This window comes from Rissa tridactyla, chromosome 22, assembly GCF_028500815.1.
Source record: "Rissa tridactyla isolate bRisTri1 chromosome 22, bRisTri1.patW.cur.20221130, whole genome shotgun sequence".
Lineage (NCBI taxonomy): Eukaryota > Metazoa > Chordata > Aves > Charadriiformes > Laridae > Rissa > Rissa tridactyla.
This window is the reverse complement of record NC_071487.1, coordinates 3,017,860-3,036,701: the sequence shown is the minus strand read 5'-3', so window position 1 is coordinate 3,036,701 and position 18,842 is coordinate 3,017,860. Positions and strand designations below refer to the sequence as shown.

General features: G+C 44.5%; 1 protein-coding gene across 6 annotated transcripts in view; it reads left to right on the top strand.

The window, feature by feature from the left end:
• The first annotated feature begins 1,993 nt into the window (after window positions 1–1,993).
• Window positions 1,994–18,842, top strand: part of PTBP1 (polypyrimidine tract binding protein 1) — a 30,717-nt gene continuing 13,868 nt past the window's right edge. Inside the window, exons 1-3 of one of the 6 annotated variants that reach the window (XM_054182146.1) lie at window positions 1,994–2,138; window positions 6,140–6,170; window positions 17,817–17,892. In XM_054182146.1, coding sequence (XP_054038121.1) covers window positions 2,131–2,138; window positions 6,140–6,170; window positions 17,817–17,892 — 115 coding nt within the window. In that variant the 5' untranslated portion in view covers window positions 1,994–2,130. Of the gene's footprint in view, window positions 2,139–5,024; window positions 5,044–6,139; window positions 6,171–6,205; window positions 6,865–6,910; window positions 7,986–17,816; window positions 17,893–18,842 lie in introns of those variants that run through there. The other 5 variants (XM_054182147.1, XM_054182149.1, XM_054182148.1 and 2 more) reach the window with 5 other exon arrangements.

Here is an 18,842-nt window from a genome sequence, read left to right as displayed (position 1 = left end):
GAAATCGGAGCTACCAGCTCTTGGTAAAATCCAACCCCAATGGAAGCTCTTGCGTCTCTCAAACGGTGACAAGAGTGAGGCAGTAAGTTGATATTTGGTCCTGGCCAACAAAATATCTGTGCATTGCCCCACTTTCTGAGTAAATAAGGCATCTGGCCATACAAACCAACATAGTAATACGTGTTTGGGAGAAAATAATAGATGCTTTCACTTCTTTTTTTTTTTTTTTCTCCGTATTCATGTGTCTAGTGTACGCTTCAGAAAGAAATGAGAATATAAAATGCATGTCTGTACCTGTCAAAGTTATCTGGCATTAAGCAGAAACACGGGTTTCTGGATAGGACTGCAAGAATAAGACTCCAAATTCCATTTGCACTAGATTTTTAAAATCTTTTTCTGAACCTTCACATATGTACCCCTGACACGGCTGTGTTACAGCTCAGGTGCTTCCATCAGTGGCACTCATCTATATTAGAGTTTTACTGTTTACCACTAACAATAGAGGCGGATTGTCAGAATTGTACAAACGTTTTCACAAAAATGTCAAAAGTGGGTGTGCTGGTGAGGTACGAAGGATCCTTTCTACAGTAAGACCAGTATTACGTTGCCTAGAAACTCTCAAAACAGGGTTGCAGCTAATGAAGCCAAGATCAATGTGGACTGGACATTTGATATTTGATTCAGTGCTACACAAGGGACTTGTAGCGAGGTCTGGGACAATTAATTCTTGTGCTGCAGTCAACAGATAGGGTTATGACAAGCAAGGCAAAGAAAATGAGTAATTGCTAGTCCAATTCCCAGTGAGCAAATACTGTCTATATTTAAACAGAGACAAGCAGCATTTCAACCACGGGAGCAAACTGCTTTACAGAACAATGTTAGTGGAGAGGAAGGAGCAATGTCCTGGTGGACAGGAGGACGATCCCCGGATCCCGGTCCTCCCGTGCCGGTTCCTGCCCAGGAACAACATAAATGCGCCAGCACTGGCTACAGCAGGACCAGGTGGACACTTGCGTCTCCCTTATATTTTTTTAGGGGCCTTCATCTTGTGGCACATGAACGAGCTCAACCATTCTTCTGAAGGGAGCCACAGAATGTATTTAGCACAAGTAAGTCTATTATAGTAGGCTTAAATTTACTATAGATGGCTCAGCACCTGAAAAGGAAATCTTTTAGAGGTTTGACAGTCCCCAAAAATAGGAAATCCATGGATTTTACCCGAATCTGTGCAGAAGACCTACAGGCAATGACATTAATAGTGAAACAAGCTTATCCAATTAACCACTGAGATCCACCTGACTGGAAAAAGAGCTGTTTTGATCAGCAAACAGTGTCAGGACTGTAACTTAGGAAAAATATTATCCTGATGCCTGAGCAGAGCAGGTACGTATAATGCCTTACCTCACAAGTTCTCTCTCTCTCTCTGTCTCACCCACTGGGTAATCTTTATCCTTAAAACATTTACTGCAATTAAACAAACTCTATCCTGTACCTTAAATAAAACTTCTAAGTGCTGTCTAGCGCCACTAAAAGTCCCCAGACTGGCAGTGCCAAATAATTAACCTAATTTCGGCGAGGCGCCCCGCTGTCCCTCACTCGAGATGGCACCGGGCAGGAGCGCGCGGCTTCCCTGCCCGTAGCCAATATGGCGGCGGCACCGCTCCCGCGGGTCCGGGCCCCGGCCCGCGCCGCGGGTGACAACACAATGTGCACGTTGGCGGCCTTGCCCGTACTCAAGATGGCGCCCAGCGCGGTGATCCCATGCCCTGCCCCCACTCAAGATGGCGGATCCGTGTGGCATCTCGGCATCCTTCCCGCTCTCAAGATGGCTCCTCCCAGCCGTCTGCCTTCGCCTACCGAATCGCGCCGCGCACCAGCGCTTCGCCCCGCCCCTCGCCCCGCCCGCAGCCAATGGGCTTCGCGAGGGGCGCCAGGGCGCTAACCCCCGGAGGCGGGCCATCCCCGCCCCTGCTATCAAGATGACATCTCTGATAGCCAATGGTGCGTTGGCGCGGGTGAGGCGGGCCGGGCGGCGCCGCCATTTTGTGAGTCTATAACACGGAGCGGTTGGGCTCGTTCCTGCTATTCCGGCGCCTCCACTCCGTTCCCGACGGGTCTCCTCCGTGTGCAATGGACGGGTGAGTCCCCGCTGGCCCGGGCCTCGGCACGGCCGGCACCGCGCCGGGTGCCGGGGCGCAGTGCTGCCGGCTCCTTCCCGGGGTGCGGCGGAGGGGGGAGAAGGCGGCGGAGGTGCGGGACCCGTGCCGGGGGCCGGGGCGTTACCTGAGGGGGGGCGCCGCGGGTGCGGCCGGGCGGCCCGGCGGGGGCGAGGCGGGAAGGGGAGGGGGCAGTGACGGTGACCGGCGGTGTGTGTGGGGGGTTCTCCTGCGCGGGCCGCCCTCCCGGAGCCCCTCGCCGCGGGGGGTGAGGGAGGGGGTGGCGGCTGCTCCGCGGCCGCCGCCCCGGCGCGGCGCCTCGTGTGGGCCGTGCCCCGCTCCCGCCGCGGGGAGCAGCTCGGTATCGGGGGTCCCGCCCAGGGGAGGCCGCCGGGGCGGGGCGGGGGGGCTCCGGGGTGGGTGGGGGGCCGGGAGCGGGCGCACCTGGCCGGGGGGGCGCGGCCGATCCAGGCCGCGGCCGCGCTCCCATTGTCTGGGGACCTGGCGGGGGGGGGGGGGGGGTCGGGGGTGTGTGTGTGTGTTTGTTCCCGGATTCCCTTTTGTGCGCGGTTTTTCCCTCCGCCCGGGTGCCGCAGCGCGTGCCCGGCAGCCGCGGGGCTCGGGGCGCCCGGCCGCACCCCCGCCTTCCGCGGCGGAGGCGGCACCTGGGACGGGGCGGGGAGCGCAGCGCTTCTCCCGGCCGCCCCCGGACCCCTCCGGGACAAAACTCTCCCCCCCGCCACCGCGGGACTTCTCCGGTTCTTGCGCTTTTATCGTGGGCAGCGTTGATTGCTCTTTAACCACCGCCTCATCCGGCGTCTCGCTTCGCAAGTGTTTGCTTTTAAAACTCATGTTTTTATCACGGCAGCCCTGTCAGCAGCGAGGTCTCCACAGTTCTCTCGTCTCTTACGGCGTATTTCTTTAGCGATCTGATTTTTATTCTTCTAGGGCCCAGTAGTTAAAACGCTTCCAAAGGCCTTCGAGTGAGCAGTTTGTTTTCCCAAAGCCTTAAAGTCCGGGAAGCCCAAATTAGTGCCTCCTGCTCCTCGCCCCTGGACACCGGGCTGGTGGCATCAGGTGTAGGCACGCGTCTGGGGGTTTTAGACACTGCAAAGGTGCTGTCCCAGTGGTGTTTTCATCTAAAAAAAACCCCAAATAATAGTGTATTACATTCATTTTTACAGTCCAGGGTGCAGTTCAGGTTGCTCTGCTTCTTTTAATAAGTTGCTCATCATGTTGAATGATATTTAAAAAAAAAAAAAAATCTTCAGCATGTGTGAGACCGTACATTCTAATGGCAAAAATCAGTTTGTTATCAACTGTCTTCACTGTTGTTCCTAGCAAAGCTGATTTATTGTGTATGTTAAAATAGTTGTGATTTTAATGTAGAAATTTTAGTATAGCATATGAGTCTTAATTATCCATTATCGTCCGAAGATCTTGGTGCATGATCTCTTTGCCCTGTGGAAGCTGTCTCCTGTTGGAACTTCCAACGCTGCTTCTGAAAATGGTTTTATGTTTTTGCCGAGCTGGCAGTGAGTGGCCTCTCTGGCTACAGGCTGCTTCTCCTGCCTGAAACGATGTGGAGCTGTGCTTTTCAAATGATGCTGTTTGCATAAGTTGCTTTGTTAAAACATGCAAGGAGTTCATATGGGAAAAGTCTGCTTTGGAAAATGACCCAGAGGTTTTACTGGTGCTGCTTAATTTTTCCTCTTAATGTGTAGGAATTATCCCATTCCCTGTAAAAAGTAATTTTTATGAGAGGCTTTGTTGCCGATCCTTTTGGAAAGGAGGAAAGTTTTAATCCCCTACTGAAGTTTGACACAGGAGAAGAGAATGAAGCTTAAGGTGTGATCATTTGTTGAGGGGGGGTGTGTGTGAACTGGAAGCATGTTGCACACTTCTTGAATAAAAATTCTTAAATACTGGTGGTGCTTGTTTCGTGTGGTATTTGTTATCAAGGAGGTTACAACAATATTCCAGGAATCAATAATTCTTGGCAAATAAAAAAAAAGCTCTTCCTGTTGGATAATTTTAAATACTATCCCCTGCTAAGGCTACTTTATGTAAAACGTTTCCTGTGTGTGAGGCCCACAAGAGGAACAGGAAGTAAGAGAAATTGCTCTGGGGTAAGTTCGAGAGTTTTGGAAACTTGGGAGATTCCCTGTTTTTACTCTGCTTTCTGGAAAGAACCTTTTTTTAAGGTTATGAAAAATCACTGGGTTAAGGTATGTGTTTTAACTGAAGAAATGTGTACTCATGGAATATTTAGTAATTCTAATAGAATGATTGTGATTCTTTAAACTGATACGTGCAGATGGGTTTAATTAGTTCATTACTGCTGGCCCTCAAAGTGCAGCAAAACCCATCTGTCTTCGTTGGTGACCAGACACCAGGGGTTGCAGTGCCCCGGATCCTCATACAGAGCGTTCTTTAAGTAGTTCACTTGGGGGGGGGGAGAGAAACAAACTATCGCGTGGCTTCCTGGCAGCAGCCATTGGATCGGGCTGTGACTCCAGCTGTAAAGTGCTGGGTTATGATGACATGGCAGGTTGGTTTTGAGGAGGAAGTGCGAGGAGCTGAGCTGGCTTAAACTTGTGTTACGGCTTATTTGTGGAGCTGGTGAAATATGAATGACTTAATCAGTTCAAGCAGTATTTAATTCCTTGAGAAGCAATGAATTGTTGCAGGAGGGTAGGGAAGGAAGAACTAGTAAATGCAAGTTCTCTAGTGTTAAATCACTTTGTAGAATTGTTCTTGGGTGCTTCAGATTTCATATTGCTGTTTCGGAATGACTGCCCTGCCTTCTGCTTCTCTGCCGTGTTTCCCTGAAGTTGCTGCAGGTCTTTTAGCCAGCCACTTGTGGATCCTTTACTCTGAAATTATGGTGAGCCGTTTGAAAGATAGACGTTGCAACAGGCAGTGCTGCATATATGTCAGTCTAAAATGATCATTTCTGCTCTTATTTTTACATTGCTGCTTTACAGTGGTTTGGAGTTTATATAAAAAAAATAAATCTTCAAGTGCAAGGGTATAACTGAAATTGTTAGGATGTCTAGAGCACTCCCACAAGAGACTAACGTGTAGGTACTGTAATAGTCTGGAATGTTACCCAGGTACAACAGGCTGAGGTGCAGACAAGTTATTCTGATTCCATCAATGAAAGCAGCTGTTTGTCGTGGTATATAATGGTCACTGCTGGTGAGAGCTGGCATGAGTTGCTGGAGGTACAACTAACCTGATTTTTCATGCTAGTTGATCAGGAAGTCTCATTTCAGGAGGTTTAAGCATATGTGGTAGAGATTAAAAACTGGTTTTTCCTTCAGATCTGTGTCAGGGGAAAAATATTATTTGTTTTCTGAAATGGAAAAGAATGGATAGAGGAATCTTGTGGACAGCCATGCCCCGGTCTGGGAGCTGCTGGGCTCTCTCTTTCTCCTGGCACTCTGTCGGTCTGGTAGGGGGGACCACCCTTCGCCTGGTGCTGCTGGGGCTCTGGTGTTACTGGTCTTCACTGGTGACTTGATAATTCTGCTAGAGATAGTGTCTTTACAGCCTTGCAGAGGTTACTCCTTTGAATATAAGGTGCTTAAGAAGTGCAGAAGTGGATATTGGTGATGGAGTTGACTCTTGACACTTTTGCTCTGGGTTAGTCAGAGGTGGTGTTGGAATTGCATCCCTTTCCCGTGAGGAATGCTGGGCTGTGTTAACTGTGGGTTTTGGTCTTAGTCCCCCTGGTACCCTTGCAAAAAGAGCCAGCTCCACTGTAGGAAGTGGCAGAGCTGCGGTTTTCTAGCACTGCTGGGTCTTGGGTCTCCACCATCACCATCTAATAATTTTTCTTTGTATAAACTGTCCTTGGCTCACTCGCAAAGACAACTGTGCACTTTGACTTGCTTTTTTCTTACTACTGTAAACTATGCTGGATATTTGTGGCAAACCTATCTAACTTTTTTTAATCCTTTTCTTTCTTTTTTCTACAGCATTGTCCAAGATATAACAGTTGGTACAAAGGTAGGCACTTCTCACTTTTTCTCTCTTTTTACACTGCTCAGCATCTGACCTAGTTTTAGCCTCACCAAATGTAGATCTTCACCTTTAAAGGGTTATTTCTGGTACCATGTAAATTGGTTTTAACCAGAAGGTAATTTAGTTTCATGTGCATTTAAAACTTTTATTATGGCTCAGCATTTGCTCTTGGCGTTTGGACATTGATTATCAACTGTCAGAAAAGAACTTTACTGCATTTAGAAACAGCCCTTTCCCCTACTAAAATGTCAAGCCATCCTTGTTGTTTGTGTGCTAGACAATGCTTCTCAATGGAGAAATTGGTCCTTTCTTTTTTGAGAACTCTATTTCCTTTGTTTATGTGAATTCCTGTTCAGTTATATGTCAAAAATCCTTCTACCGCAAAAAATGGAGTGTTTAGCTGTTGATTTTTATCTCTTGCGAGTACAGTAAATATGACCTTTACCCTTCTAGTCTCAGGTTTTCAAAGTGCAGACTTAGCCCTGAAACTCAAAGTGCTGACAGGAGCCTCCTTATCTGCCGTGGGTGGTAGTAGGCTGTTGTGTTCACAGGATAAAAGCTCATTCCTGTGAAATGTTGAACTGGAATGTGCGGGATGGACTGGCACTCCTTCATGTATTAAAGGGTTTTCATTTTCCTTCGTGAACATTGTAGCTAATGCTCTGGGATCAGGATTACAGTAAGTTCAGCCCTGTGAGTTCTTTTTATTAGATAGTATGTGTGTGAATGTTGGCCCTCAAAGTAGTCATCTGACAGCTCTTTAATGGCCCGAATTGTGTGTTGTTAGCGTCTTCATTATTAACTAAGAGTAGAGTTGCATGTGGCAACTTGAATTGGCTGGTGAAGTGATGCAGTGTGTGATAGCACTAATTTGAAGTAGAGCCGAGTGTGCGCAGTGTGTGCTCTGTTAGGTCTGCGTGAGTGAAGTGGGAGCATTAGAGAGAATTTGCTCCTAGACAGCAAATAGGTTTTGGTATTGGAAGTACAAGATTTGATGTGGTTGCTGTTAGGCATAGGCATGTTTATTAGTGCTTCAGGGTTTCTGAGAAGCATTAAACACCTAAAGAGGCTCTACCTAATGGCTGTAGGGGAAGGGTTATTCTAACTTTTCCTCATATGAGAATCTGGAGTTTGAATTAATCGTAGTGCTGTGATAGTGTCTGGTTCTGGTTGAGGACGCTATCTGCTGCGAGGAGTTCAGTTTGCCATCGGAGGAGGAGGAGGAAAGGCTTCAGCCTGGGAAATAAGGTTGGTTACTAGTTCATAACCATTATAAAAGGTGGACTAAGTCATCCCTTGACTACTGTTAAGCAGTTTGATACAGCATGTAGTAATCTGATTAATTTAGGTAAAAGTCCCCTCAGTTGGTTTTAGCAATGTGTAATTTGCAGCTTTGGGTTTCTGCAGCTTTAAGAAGTAGTTTTATATAACTAAACTTGACCAGGAAGCTTCTGAAACTGTAATTGTAGTCCTCAGTGAATCTTGAAAAGCTTCAGGATGTGGTATTGCATGCCTCATCACTCCCATCTGGGGGAGTGATTTCAGGCCCTCGTGCAGTAAGGTCAGATTTCTAAAACAAGGACTGGGAGAAATCCCATCCAAGTGCTTTCACTCCTAGCACAGGACAGAACTGTAACCACGATTTTGCCAGTTGTACAGTGGGGTGGGGAGTGGTGAGACAAAACCCTGCATCAAAAATGAGGTTTCTTGTCAAGTCAGATGAGGCAGGTTTTGAGAAAGTTGAATCAAAATTTAAAGAGTGGCAGAAGCAAAAAGGAAAATTGAATCATCTTGATAAAGGTAAGTCTTAAAATTATTTTCAACATGACCGTGTTACTGATTATGTTTAAATAAGACATTGAATATGCCAGTGTAGAACATGCGATAGAAGTATGTTCTTTAATGCTATGGTGTGACACGTTGTGCATGTCATGGATGTGCTTAGGTATGTTAGAATCCTGTTTGCACACAGTGAGGGACAGTGAAGGCTTCTCTTGCACCTGCATCCTCTGTGTGGGTGGGTGCAGGTCAGCTACCTCCAGTTTCCCCCTACCCTGCTGTTTCTGTACTACTTCAGGTCCTCTGACTGGAGGGCTCTTGCCTGGAGAGAGGTACAGGCACCTCTGTTTCAAAAAAACTGTAATCAAATCCTGTATCAATTGCTTCTTAAAAATACTTAACCTCTATGGTAAGTGTAAAACCTCATTGGCCGCAGCTTTTTTGAAATTTTGGTGTTGCTTTTCTGTGTGGCTTCCCCTTGAATCTGCCTTCCTTTGGTTTGCCAGTAAGTAGCTTGAAGGGACTGCAGAAGGTTTCTTTAGCATCACAGAAGCGTTTCAGTGTGGTCTTTGCTGAAATAATTGCAGTAAAGCTCTGTCTATCCATCAGCATTTGTTCCCTGGGGCATCACTGAAATGGCTTCAAGGATTAACTGATTCCCCCCCTTCAGAAGCAGATGTTCTTTATAATTGCTTGATAACTTAAAATAATGCTGTGGAGCTGTAGTTGTGATCTACTGACTTCATAAAACATACTCATAGAAATGAGATTCAGGTGGAGATAAAACTACTTTGTTAATGTCTGTTCTGAAAGCTGTGCTCACAGGAGAGTTTGCTGGCTGAGCTTCTAAATTAGACATGAAAATTTGAGCTGGAAAACTGTTTTTAATCAGAGGTGTAAACTTACTCATTCTTGCCGTTCATGTACGAAGAAGGTAGGAGTGGTACTCCATCTGGTTTGTTAAGGTATTAGAAGATTACAGTCCCCAAAAGCTGTCAGCTCTTGTCATACTTTAGGCAGTACATTACTGAGACACCAGTGGACCTTTTCAATGTTCTGTTATTGACTAGAATGTCCCAAAGCTGGAGAATTCTCAGACAAGGAGGAAAAGTGCCTGTAACCCAAAAAACAATGCTGAGGAAATTATCAGAGGTAATTTACAGTGGCCTCTTGGTTATATTCCTGCTGTAAGTGGTTGCTAAGTCTAACTATGAAATTGAGGACTTTGTGAAAGTATGTATCAGTTTGCTCTACTTTATTGTTTTAAAAGACAGGGTGCTGGCACTTTTTTTTTACTTTCTTGCATCCTTAGTTTACATATTAAGGGTCCTCACACACACTTCTATTAACCATTCTGAGATCTTTGTTATATTTAGGTTCTGTAACTTAAGAAGTCCCCAGGTGTTCTCATGGCTTACTTCATGAGCACTGTACTGCCTGATGGTCTTGTTTCTAATCAGGACGGTAATTGTTGGAGCCATTCCTGGGTTTCACATTTAGCCTGGTCCACAGACGCTTCACTTTAAAGTGTGCGAATTTGTTTAGGAAGCTCATTACAATCCTGGTATGGGGCTCTTGATGCACAGCCTTCTGGAATGTCCTGCAGATTAGAAACACATGATTTAAGTCTTATTTCTTCCCATAATTTCATTGGTGTCTGAAAAGGAAGGAAGTGTGGCCTTAAGATGGAGGCGCTGTATTTGAAGTCTAAGATACTGGGTCTGACCCCCGCAGTTGCCTCTTCTAAGTAATTTGATCAAGATCACTCTCTGTATCTCCTTTCCCTTTCTTTAATTTGCCTAGATATCACTGTCTCTTTAAGCTGTAATGGCCTCTGAGCGGGGCTGACTTACTAGAAAGAATATGAACTATGATAGATCATTATTCTTTATGCAAAATGGCATTTCAGTGATTGAAAAAGTCTCAGGATAGTTTAGGTGCTGAATAATCTTGTAGTTTCTTGCTTAAGTTGGGCTTTTTATTGAAAGATGATGCTTCCAGGAAAAAAAAAAAGTACACTTCTGTGGCATTCGAAAAGTTAATTTTTAAAACAGGGTTTGCTAGAGTGTGATACAGGCTGACTGCATAGAAGTGATTTGTGATCAAGCCAGGATCTTTGCCATGGGAACAGTAATTATGGCTTCAGGCAGCAGGCCAAGAATGTTGTGAGGAAATTCCAGTCCCCTCCTATGGCTTTAGTTAGAGGCTGCAACAAGCTGGCTCTTGTGGCCTCGAACAGGCGTGATCACACATGTCAGCCACATGTTGGTAGCAGGGGCCATGGATGGCTTTCGGCGAGCATCGTGTCAGCTAGATTTGGTAAATAGCTTGATCTAATCTGTGTTAGTGTTGCATACAGGTTTTATGCACCTGTCTCTTCAATTTATGGGTACCTGTCCTTTGCAGGGCAATTGATGAGCTTCCTCTGGCTGGGTTGTGAAAGCTGTTTAATTCTGTATTGTGTTTAACAGGAATTTAAGCTGTTGGTTGAAGCACAGATGCTAGGCAAGATTGCTACCATGGGTTTATCAGCTATTAGGTCTGTTCAAAGCAGTTTCTCCATCACATCGCATGTGGAAGGTAGCTCAAATAACTTGCGCTTGGAAAGGAAACAAGATGAAAATGAAATTGTGTGAGACTTCCTAGCAAATTATCAGTTAATAAAATGGTTGTAGAAAATATTCTGGTTTAGCCTTGGGCCTACTTTGCCCTCGATCTGTGAGGATTTAAAAAATAGCAAAATATTTAACACACCTGAATTTATTCAACTTTGTCTTTTTAATCCCACAAGTGTAGGGTCTCTGAGTCACTGACATCAGTTTCAAGTATTGTCAAACTAAAGATGTAGATGTGCTGGTGCCACATTTATCGCACTAGCAAGAAGAGTAGACATTATTTAATGTCAAATTCTATGTGCTTCTGATATAGCTGTCTTTCCAGCTTCATATGAAAACTTGTTGAATGCTGTGCTTAGTTCAGCAAGTGTGTGTTGGTAATCCCAATGTAATGATTGCTCGCTGTTTGCCAAAGCAGATTGTAGTTATTACACAACTGCAGTTTAGATGAGATTGAATTAGCGTGGAGTTCCTTCTAAACTTGCGTCTTCCATTTGCTGTTTTACAGATCTGGGCACAAAATGTTCTTTCGTAGGTTCCATTTCCCCAAAGTGACTCATCTGGCAGGATTTCTTTCTGATAGTATTTGTACTAAGCTTTACCAAGGACCTGTGTGCTCTGCTGTGGTGATGTAAAAAGCTCAAGGTTGCCTACTAGTTAAGTTTCAGCTTGCGAACAGGGTGTCATAAAGCCTGGGTGTGTGCTACCCTACAAAGCCAGAATGACTGCATTACTGCAGTACTTGGAGTTTAGGAATTTTGGGCTATTTAAAATGGCCACACCTTTTATTTGCTCAAAGGGCAGGTTTGTTTGGCAGGGTGTCTCCATAGCAGCAGGGAGAAGGGAGGGGATGAGTGGGCTGAGGATCCGGCTCTGCTCTCAGGCAGTGTGTGCTCAAGCTCCTAATGCATCTTATTGCAAAATCTCCCATTGGGTTGTACGAGCAATTGCTTCAATGTAGCGCTGAAGCTTCTAGTGCCTTTTAGGAAGTCAAAAATCTATCTGTGTGCTATAGAAATGGTACCAGCTCTTGTGGCAGTACATACAGTAGGAAGATTTTCCTAAGCACTAAATTCTTTGCAGTGCTCTGACCAACTAACCGAGTTTCAAAGATGCTAAAAGCGTATGTGTGTACCCAGTATGCTATTGTGAATCTTAGTGGGAAGTTTACCACGCTGGCTCTTTTGCAAAAGTATTAGACTAAATCTTGTCTAGACAAGAGCGAGGTTATAACAATTTTGAAAGCCTCAAGTGGTAGGTGACACATGTTTGCTGGCCCCGGCTGAACACAGTAGAGTTTAAAAACTGAGTGTATACTCTAAGCCTGCCAGATAGGCCTGTGCCTCCTCCACACATTCACTGTATCAATGAAATATGCTGACTGCTGGGTTGGGTTTAATTGGATAAGTGACATGGGGGTTCTGTGTTTGAATTGGTATGTAAAAATCAGCCCTGAGCAACTTGGTGAACTAAATTGATTTCCCCCCCGCCTTACTTTTGGTTCTGGTCAGGTGATAAATTGCATGTCTCAAATGGGCAGAGCAGAGGAGTGAGTGCCATGCAGTGTTCATAGCAGCTACTTAGAGCCGGTGGGACAGCAGTGTCCTACGGGGCTCAGCAGCCACCCCAGAGGCTGCCATCCTCAGGAGCCTGTGTATTGATCGTAGCTCTCCAACTGTACTAGGACTGATGGAGGACACAGTTGTGTTGTGTGTTCTTCAGACATGTTTTCACAAAAAGGTTGACTCATGCTTTCTGTTCATGACCCAAATTAGAATGTTTCTTTTCTCACAGCTCTACCTTTAAATGCCTTTAAAAGAGTGTTGGAGGCAGGAGGGGGGAAAGAGAAGCGGGGGGCGGTGGGGGGGTGGGGTGTGTAATGTGAGGGCGCCTTGCTGGAAGTGAGTTTTCCATGGGAGACAAGGAAAACTGGCATCCTTCTTCCTAGTAGGTTAAATTTAGTTCCATTCCTGGCTCTTGAATCTCTCAGCAGAAAATGTTGGAATGTAACATGAGTGTGAATGATGATGTCATCAGACTGGATTTCTCTTATTAGTTTCTTCACAAAGTGATTTGAGCTGTGAACTGAAGTATCAAAGTACATTCTTCCATTCCTCTGGGACTGGACTCGGGCAAAGCCCTTGAAGCATATTTCAGAGACGCTCAATTCTTTTTGTGCTCCAAGAAATTTTTTTTTGCTGCTTATATCAGAATGAAGGGTTTGTGTGAGCTTCTCCATGATTTGTGTGTCATTTTGTGTGTCAAATATTACAGTGGTCTTTTACTGAGTCCAAAATCTGTACAAGTGGAGGGACAGTGGAGCAGAGGAGCAATGCTTGCATGCTCTGGCCAGGCAGAGCTACAAGACTTCTGGCAGAGGTTTTTCATCTGAACTTAAGAAGAGCAGACCAAGGATTTCTAGCAGTACAGATCTTTTTGTGGTTTATTTTCAGAGGTTTCCAGGTGCAGCTGTGTTACCTGCTTTGCTTTTTGTGAGTGCATGTTGGCTGCTGGCCTGTCTGCCTCAGTCTTTCTTTTCCCTTGCAAGGAGGAGGGATGCTGCTATCCTTGGTCTGTGTAAAAATTATTACAGCCGTGTGGGGTGCTCCATGTCCGAAGGCAGAGAATGCTGCTGCTATGTAGGATTTCCTCAGTAAGCCAGGGAAAGGAAGCGTTTTTTGTAGATCTTCAGCCTCGCTGGCCTTTCTAGTCCTTGTCCTCCTCTTTTCCATATGCCCTTTTTGCCATTGCTTTAATTTTGCTTTCTGCCTGTAATACTTGCTGCTTTCTGAAAATTGATTGTTACCACGTACTATCACCCGTTTGTTTTGAAATTAATATTTTTATGGTTGTTTAGTTTGTATTTGTACAGGCAGAATGCAGATGATTTATTGTAATCCACTTAAAATAACTGACTAGATTTTAAGTAGATAAAGGATTATATAGGACAGCTGAGAATTTCTGTAGTGCTTCTAGGTGTGCTGGTAGAAGAAGGGAACTAAAGAAGTGTTGAGGAAGCATGGGTGTTTATCAGGAAGCATGGGTGCTTATCAAATTACTGCAGTGTGAGCAGTGGACCTTCTGCAGCCAGGAGTGTGGCAGAAAAGGGAGGTGGCTGTCACAGAGACGCTCCCTGGCAGTGCTTTACCTGGTGGTGGCGTGACTGCAGTGGCAGGGACAGCCTTTCCCTGCCTAGGTACGGTCTGGCAGTGTAACTTCCAAAGTGGGATTTGCGCTCTGTAAACAGGAAGAGGAGATTTGTTAGTACAAATGAAGAATTTTTTTGTAGAGCAGTGTTGCTGCTAGCATGCTGTTGCTCCTGTTAATCTCATCGTAAAAATACCAGCTGCAAAAGAATTAGCTAAACAGAAATGTCAACATAAATTAATGCCTCTTGCAAGCAGGGATGTGAACTTCAGAATCTGAAGAACTGCGTTTTGAACGAAGGACTGCGCAGCTGGGCCTCCCCGGGGTAGTTGGAGAATAAAAAAGGTAGAAAAGTAGTGTTGTGGGTTGATGCTGGTGAGCAGCCGAGCACCCACGCAGCCATTTGCTTGCCTCGTCCCCTTCCCTGGATTTGCAAAGCTTTAAACTTAAATAAAATAATATAATACTTCAGAATCAATAGCTTTTGCACTGTCTTTTCCAATATAATTCCAAATATCCAACTGTTCCTGAGAAACTCTTCCAGACCTTTTAAAACCAGGCTCACTGTGATTCCTCTGGCTCTACAGAATCAGGATACTTGGTGTGGAGCGTTTGAGTTTATAACATTGTTTTCAAGCTTATTCATAGATGATAACATGTACAGAAAGAACAGACACTGCAGTCTGGAAGGAGATAATGGCAGTTGCTGCAAGTGTGGAGACAGACGATTGATACAGGCTCTTGCCCGAGTTCCCAATACCCAGTGCAGATTCATTGAGCGCTTGTTTTCAGTTTGCCTCGGGGCAGATCATTCCAAAAGCAAGCGTCAATACAGATTTCTTGTGGTTATCTGAGATCCGCTCCAACAGTAACGGAAGGAGGGCAAATGCTGATGAAAAGTCGTAGTTGATGGAACTTCCCCGCGTGGCAGGAAGGTTGGCAGCGCGCTTTGTGCCGTGGAACCCCTGGGTATGCTCCCCCTAGGCTTGCGCTCCAAAGCCCCAGTCTTTTAAAGGCAGCCTGTGTGGAATAATTGTGATATAACTGTACAGTACTATGTATGTACTGTCTGTAAACTTCCTTGTGTAGAGAAAAGACCTTGGAATAATTGTAGTTTTCCAACTGCTGCAGTCTTCCCTCTTCGTTTGCATGTACTTCCAGCTGGGAAGCTTACAAATTGACTGCTGCTTCTTTTGATGTCGAACAATCATCCCCCTCTGCCTCCTGGCTCTGGTCACAGCGGGCAGCGTAGACTGTCTCCAAGATAAGAGGGGAGTGGATTTGAAATTGCTCTTTCATTAAAGAAACATCGACATGTGGAAACCAGCAGCAATGAACATTCCTTGTCAAAGTGCCCTGCAAGTAAATTTTCAAATATGTGAGAAAATGTTTATTTTAAACAAGCCATTAGGAAAGTTAAATTCAGGGAATTTAAATTCTTTCCATAATAGTATAAATGTTTGTTTTTCCAGTTTATAGTTTCCTAGTGTTGCTTCCATGAGAGCCAAATATGCGGCTTGTTCTCCTGGTGTTTCCATGATGGATTGCAAGGGCTGCCTGAGTGTGCTTGCACAGACACATTGATTTATACTAGGAGTGCTGGAGTTCTGTATGTTCAGAAATTTACACGTTTTTATTTAAGAACACTTTTTTAAAAAGTTCAAGGCCCATTAGGGCCCGATGGGAGGGGTTTCATGAGGCCAATAAACATTGTCTGCATTGGTAGGGCTTTTGTTTGCTGGTGGGTGGTTCTGTTAATCCCTGCCGGTTGTATCCTGGGCCACAAAGCCAAGCCCTACCTGTAGTGTTTGCAGCAGCCCCAGCACGGCAGCGTTGTTACAGTAAACTGGTGGGCTTTTAGCCTTGGAATCATGCATTAATTTGAGTCATCAAAAGGATGGGATCACAGTCTAATAGCCTGCCAGACTAGCGCGCCTCTCACTGTACTCAGGAACTCAAGTACTAATTACAACAGCTGTTAAAAGGCCTATTTCTAATGACTGCACCCTGCTAGAAGGAGCCCTCGCTGGGTGCCCGTAGCCTTTGTGGAACCTGGTCAGTGCTTGCAGGTGACCAGCAGCAGCCCATGAACCATGGTTTTGGAACCTGGCCTAATTTCTCCTATTCGGGACATCAAAGTCCTTGAGCCTGTCTTTGAAGAGCTAGCAGTGAGTAGTCAAACAAGAAATTCAAGATTTGAGGGGGAAAGAAAAAGAAAACCAAAACCTGTGTCTGTAATTCAGTGTTGTGGGGCTCTCGTGTGACCTACTTTTCCAACCTGTTTGCTGGAGCAGAGAGCTTTTGTTGTCGCGCAGATACTGTTTCTGCAGGTGCCACCAGATCTAGGGCATGGTGAAGGCAGAATTTCTGGTAGCCACAGTGTGGAGTGGGGTATGTTTGCCTTGAGAGGGGTGGGAGTTAGCCAAGGCAGGGATGAGCTCTCTGCTTTTTCTCTGCTGATGAAAGCGTTTTAGTGTGGCGTTTCTGTGTAAGAGTAATGTAGAAAACTCTGGGAAAGTGATTTCATGTGTTCGATTTATATTATATTTGCTCAGAGTTTACAGTGGGATTTGAGGTCTTCTATGTAATTTGTTTGAAATTAAGCCATACTGATTTTAAGCTGTATTATGTATGTAAGTATAGATTGTGCTAAGAAGTAATTTGTATGTGTTTTTGCTATTGTCTTAGTAGTATTTTTCATACTTCCGACTTGGTTTAAACTAGCCTCGGTCAGTTGAGGTAGCTTGGGTGACTTTCCAGGGGATGCTGTGATGAATTGAAACACATACATTGCATACAGTAATCTGTTCATAGATGCGTTTGGCTTTATTTGCAGGGAATGGAGGAGAAGTGCCAGGCTCCTGCAATTCAATAACTTTGTGTGAATAGAGGAATCATACCCACAACTACTAAAAAGCCTAGAACAAATGCATTTCTGTAATTCTGCAATACCTGTTTTTTTAGGTAGTCTAATTCTAGTAGAAATTAGTTTTAGAATTTTTTGTCAAATGTTTTCTTCCTCCGTAGAGTTGAAATGTACAGTGCTGCAGTAAGAAAAATCAAAGAATCAAGTTGTTGGGGTATGCTGTGCTACTCACAGCTTTTTTGGTTTGTGGGTAGCCACCTTGACTTTACTGTAGAACAGCTCCTAGTGCCAAAGGCAGTAGAGGATGGGATTACAATGGCTTTTGTACCTCTGGTACTTGGGTTTCTCTGCTTCAGGAAGCTAGCCTGTCTTTTGACTTAAGTGCATTTATTTAACCTAGACTTTATGGTACTGTTGTCCTAAAAGTTGTTGCTGCTGTTCTGGGGATCGTGGCTAGAAAACAACAGACCAGTGATCAAATTATTTTGTACTAAAATCTAAATTATTATATGTCAACCTCTTTCTGCTGTAAAGTAGCTCTTTACTAGTAGCTTTACTTTCCTGATTTGCCCCCTCTTTTTGGTATAGGGAGGGGAAGAGATCCATTTCTTTCAGGTCTCAGTTTCTCCAAGTTGCTTCTTCTACTTGTAACTGGAAAATATACATCTTTGGTTCATAATTGCCAAGTCGTATACTAACAGCTTGGGCCAGTTTCTGATAACTTGTCTTTTGCTTAAGACTTCTTTACTCCTGGTAACCCCCAGTAAAATAATCTCTGTCCTCTTGATGAATGCCAGGAGGCCTCTCTCTGTTTTGCTGTTCCTGATCAACTACAGTATTGTTCTAGCTTAACCTAAAAAAAGAAAAACTTGTCTGATATGAGTAGTCCAAAATCCCTTTTGTTGGATACAATAGGAAAATGTGAATATCGGTGCACGACGCTGCATTTAGTGGCTTCAGACAATTCAGCAATGCTTCATCTTTTAAGATTCCTAATGCTTAGCTGAAAAGAGATATTGGATAGTGCTACTCAGTTACTAAATTGGATCTTGCTTATCTTTAATTTATGGTGGAGGTGGGGTTCACTGCCCACTGTCAGTATATTTTCACTTGCGCTTCTGTTCAGCTTCTCTACGCCTTAATTTCAATTGTTCTGCTTTAGGAGTACCTGAATAGAGTTTAGTAAAAATGCTGTCAGTTTACCTTTCATCTTTTCTTTTCCAGCGGGGATCTGACGAGCTTTTCTCTACTTGTGTTACTAACGGACCCTTTATCATGAGCAGCAACTCTTCTTCTGCAGGTAATATTGCTTATAAAAAAGAATAGCAATTGATAAGTATTGCAAATACTGTGAGGGGGGTCTGGTTTTTCCCCACTTAGTCTTAATTTTAAAAGCCATGCATTTTTAGTGGTACTAAGGCCTTTTGTAGGGCAATGCTGAATAATAATGAACTTCTGCCCTATACCCTTATAAGGTTAGTAGATTGAAAAAAATTTTTGCAGAACAGTTGCTAAAATGATTTTACCAAGTTAGAACGTGCAGGTTTTGCTGTAAACTGTTATACTTTAAGCACATTTGAATTTCATGTAGGATTATTTTGGCTGTGTTTAGTAGTTTGCTGCTATTTGGGAGTTTTACACCATCTAGAGATTAGTAATCCCACCCGAGACAGTGTCCTTGGGTGCTCAGTCCAGAACTTTGCCCTCTGTGCTGGTCAGGGCCTTGAAGTGTCTTTCTTTGAGCTACTGTTGTCTTTTGAGTCCCTTCTTGTTCTGCACGTGGCCTCCCAGATCCAGACTGGATCAGCTCATGTCTCTGGTGTGCTGCTGGCAGTCTTTGCCATATGTAAAATCCATGTGAGCTAAAATTACGTTTTGGTTTGTATTTGGGTTAACGTCATTTGGTTTAATATCACTTGTTTTAAGATGTCCCCTTCAACCTGTTTCATTGCCAAGAATACGGGTCAGAGTGAAAAGGAAGCAAGCAGCAATCTTGAGTGAGCGGCTCAGACCTACACAAAGTAGAAATGTGGGTGGGTGTGTGCTGTAAACAAGCTGTAAAATGGCCACTGGAGAGTTGATTCCATTGCGGTGGCATTCAGCTATGTCACTTGCATCATGTAATTTGGAGGGAAAAAAAATTGAAATGAGTAAAACCATGTGTCTTCAGACTCTAGTTAAATTAGACTATTGAATTTCTCTGTAATCGAGAGTAATAACTGGATGGGGAGCACAAACTGTATGTCAGAA